Raw genomic sequence first — 2963 nt, 5'->3', positions numbered from 1 at the left:
ACGTGGTTTATGCCAGCGCTTGTGTGAAGCCAGATTGGCCGGACAGTTAAACACCTTATCGCACTCGGAACACCGGTACTCGATGTGAACGATCCGTGAGCATCGATGCTGGGCCAATCCGAACGCATCGTCGTACAGTGCCCGGCACAGCTGACACAGGTACGAGCCGATCTTGTTCTCAATCTTCGACAGTATCTCCTTCGCCTCGTCCGTTATCTCGACCACATTGAAAGCCGGATCGATGTCACCTTTGCGCACGACAAGCTCCTCACCGTCCTGCAGCTTCCGGATGATCGTACCGGACACGGGACTAGAGTTATCATCGTCGACCGGATGTTTGCGTGTCTTGTTCCGTCGTCGTTCGCTTTTAGAAGCTCCACGTGATGCCTTTCCGGTCCCGGATGCCGTATTCTTCTCACTAAATCCTCCAAAACTACGCTCGAATAGCCGCGCAAATCCTTCGATCGCTTGCAGATGAAGGCGTTCGTCCTCAAAGTACTGTTTTCCATCGACCAGAACCGCATCGTGTAGTTCTTGGTTCTCTTCGCTATCGACAATATTAATCGATCCGCTACTGTCTTGATCGTCTGCGTTCTCCAGTGATTCCACATCAATGCTGGAACAATCTGAATGCACATCCACCGCAGGGCTTAAGCCTGCAGCATCTTCATCCTCGTCCTCTTCACGATCGTCTCCAGTGTCCAGTGGTTCCGGACCCTCTTCCGGACCACCGGTAATATCGATAAACTCCTCCACCTTATCACCATCCTCTTCAGCGGTATCAGACGGTACTGTCTCTGGAATTTCTAAGGCAGAACCTGCCTCGCCTATTGGCGGATAGCGTACACCGTCGTGAAAGTACTGGAAGTGGCCACTCTCACTGCTGCTCCTATTTCCACCAACAGACCCTAGTGTCGTATTGGCATAGTATCGTTTGTCGTCGATGCACACGGTATCGGAGAATTGATTCTTTGGCGTCAACTGAACCAACTGAGGACGCCAATCGGGGTCTAATGGTGGAACCGTCACCGATTCCTCAAATGACTTTAACCGTTTTCTCGGTGGTGACGGTGTGGACGGTGGCGTCATGGGCACATTGGTGCACGGGCGCAGCGACAGATCTAGTGGACTTGGAAACTCACGTGCACCATGCAGCACCCGCGCAGTTGGCGTTTGTTGTACGTTGCTAGGATAGAAGAACTGCTGGAAGTAGCTCACTACTGCACCGCTGCTAGCTGGTGGGGTTACTTCCGTCGGTTGTTGCTGCTCCTGGTGCTGCTGCTGCAGCTGTTTCGAGGGATAGTCCAGTCCAGTGACACTGTACGGAGACACAAGCAATCCCTGGCTCTCACCCACTACACTAAGATCGTTCATTTCTTCACAATGACGGCTTCTTTGGGAAATCACACAATGAAAAATGATAGAACACACTCCACGAACGATCAAACTACATCCGTTGACAGTCCTTCAAACGGAAACACGTTTGGCATATCCTTACAGGCCTCAACGGGACTCTCCGAAATCAGCACAATCTGCGTCCTTGTCCTCGCGCGGTCTAACAACAACTGAACATCGACGGAAGATTGGAAAAAGGACTTGCTCTGGCAGCTCCGGGTGGTGGCTGGTGATTCGCTACCGCAGCACGCCTCATTCGTAGTAACCCCTTTCTGATAACGGGAGCGGCCCACTGCGCAGACTCGTCAACGCCTACACGCCGCTATGCAAATATGCATAACATCCTTCGCGACTGCTCGCTCCTAGGGGCACGTCCTCATGTCCGTGCCCATGTGCCAGAGGAGCAGGCGCACTCACTAGCGAAACGAGCAACAAGTGATATGATTCTCTCCAACGCCGCGTTGGATTCTGTGCGTTGGCACGCTTCCTTATCTACCCACATTGGGATGGGATGCAGGATCCTGGCTGCTTCTGGTCACGCCCAGTTCGGAAAATGACGCGACTAGACAGGCTGACGGATTTTTATTTTTCGCTAAACGCTCCACCGTACTACGGAACCATCTTCCATCTTTCTGTTCACTGGTGGGTCCAGTGATGGGGGTGAGAGCATTATTTATTCATACGACATGCCCCTTGGTACGGGTATCTTTATCCTGTGCTGGACTCTCCAGTCGTGCAGCCATCTTCTTTTGCCTGTATTCCTTTGGATCGGAACTTGTGGATGTGGCGGTGTATTGTTATGGCAAGGACATGCAGCTCCAGCTACCCTACCAGTAAGCCCTCGTGGAAGTCGAGAGTGAGGATTCCAGGGATTAACCACAAGTATATGCTCCGGTTCACGTCGAGTACATAGAGCGAGCCCTGGTATCGGTCTTGTAGAAGCGGGCAGCGTGTCGTGTTTGGTTGCCCTTCGGAATGGATTTGCACCTTTGGATCGTCCACTCCCCGTACGAACGGTTGCGCCCCAAAACCCGTCCGAAAGCATCGGATCGGATCGCAGCAAGAATGGGAATATTTTCAGAGATATTCCTAGAACTGGCTGGTGGAATCCTTTGCGCCCTCCCCCGGGGGTCCGGGGCCGTATGTATCTACCCCTTGCGCCATATACCGCCAGGATGGCCCGTACCATGTACACGAATGCTGACGGAGTTGGGCTCTGCCTTTACTCTGTCCAAGCGACGGTGGTTGGGATGTTACTTTGCGATCCAATGGGAGCCCTCGGTTTGTCGCTCGGTGCCGCACACTGTGTGAAATGTTTGTAAATAGTTACGTCCACGGTGCGTTGCGTTGCGTTGTTGCCGGTGCTGTATACTCATGCGATATGTGAGAATGTGCTCGAGTGAGGTTATGCGCCATGCTCTGTACTGTCGTGCTGTCCTCCACTGTGGTGGGACATTCAAATCTAGGGAGCCCCATCGCGGAGGTGTTACGTTTTTTGGAATGAAATGAAAATAGCATTAGAGCGGTGTGCTAGATTCTTTTTTTTTTTGGGGGGTGAAGGATAAGGA

General features: G+C 52.4%; 1 protein-coding gene across 1 annotated transcript in view; it reads right to left on the bottom strand.

Annotated features, from left to right (window-relative positions):
- LOC126569627 (zinc finger and BTB domain-containing protein 49) overlaps positions 1-1374 on the bottom strand; it is a 2688-nt gene extending 1314 nt beyond the window's left edge. Inside the window, exon 1 of the mRNA XM_050226854.1 lies at positions 1-1374. This exon is cut by the window's left edge and continues 197 nt beyond it. Within this exon, the coding sequence (XP_050082811.1) occupies positions 1-1374 (1374 nt within the window).
- Positions 1375-2963: the final 1589 nt, after the last annotated feature.

The sequence above is a fragment of the Anopheles aquasalis genome, chromosome 2 (assembly GCF_943734665.1).
Source record: "Anopheles aquasalis chromosome 2, idAnoAquaMG_Q_19, whole genome shotgun sequence".
Classification (NCBI taxonomy): Eukaryota; Metazoa; Arthropoda; class Insecta; order Diptera; family Culicidae; genus Anopheles; species Anopheles aquasalis.
This window is presented reverse-complemented; position numbering and strand designations above follow the sequence as displayed.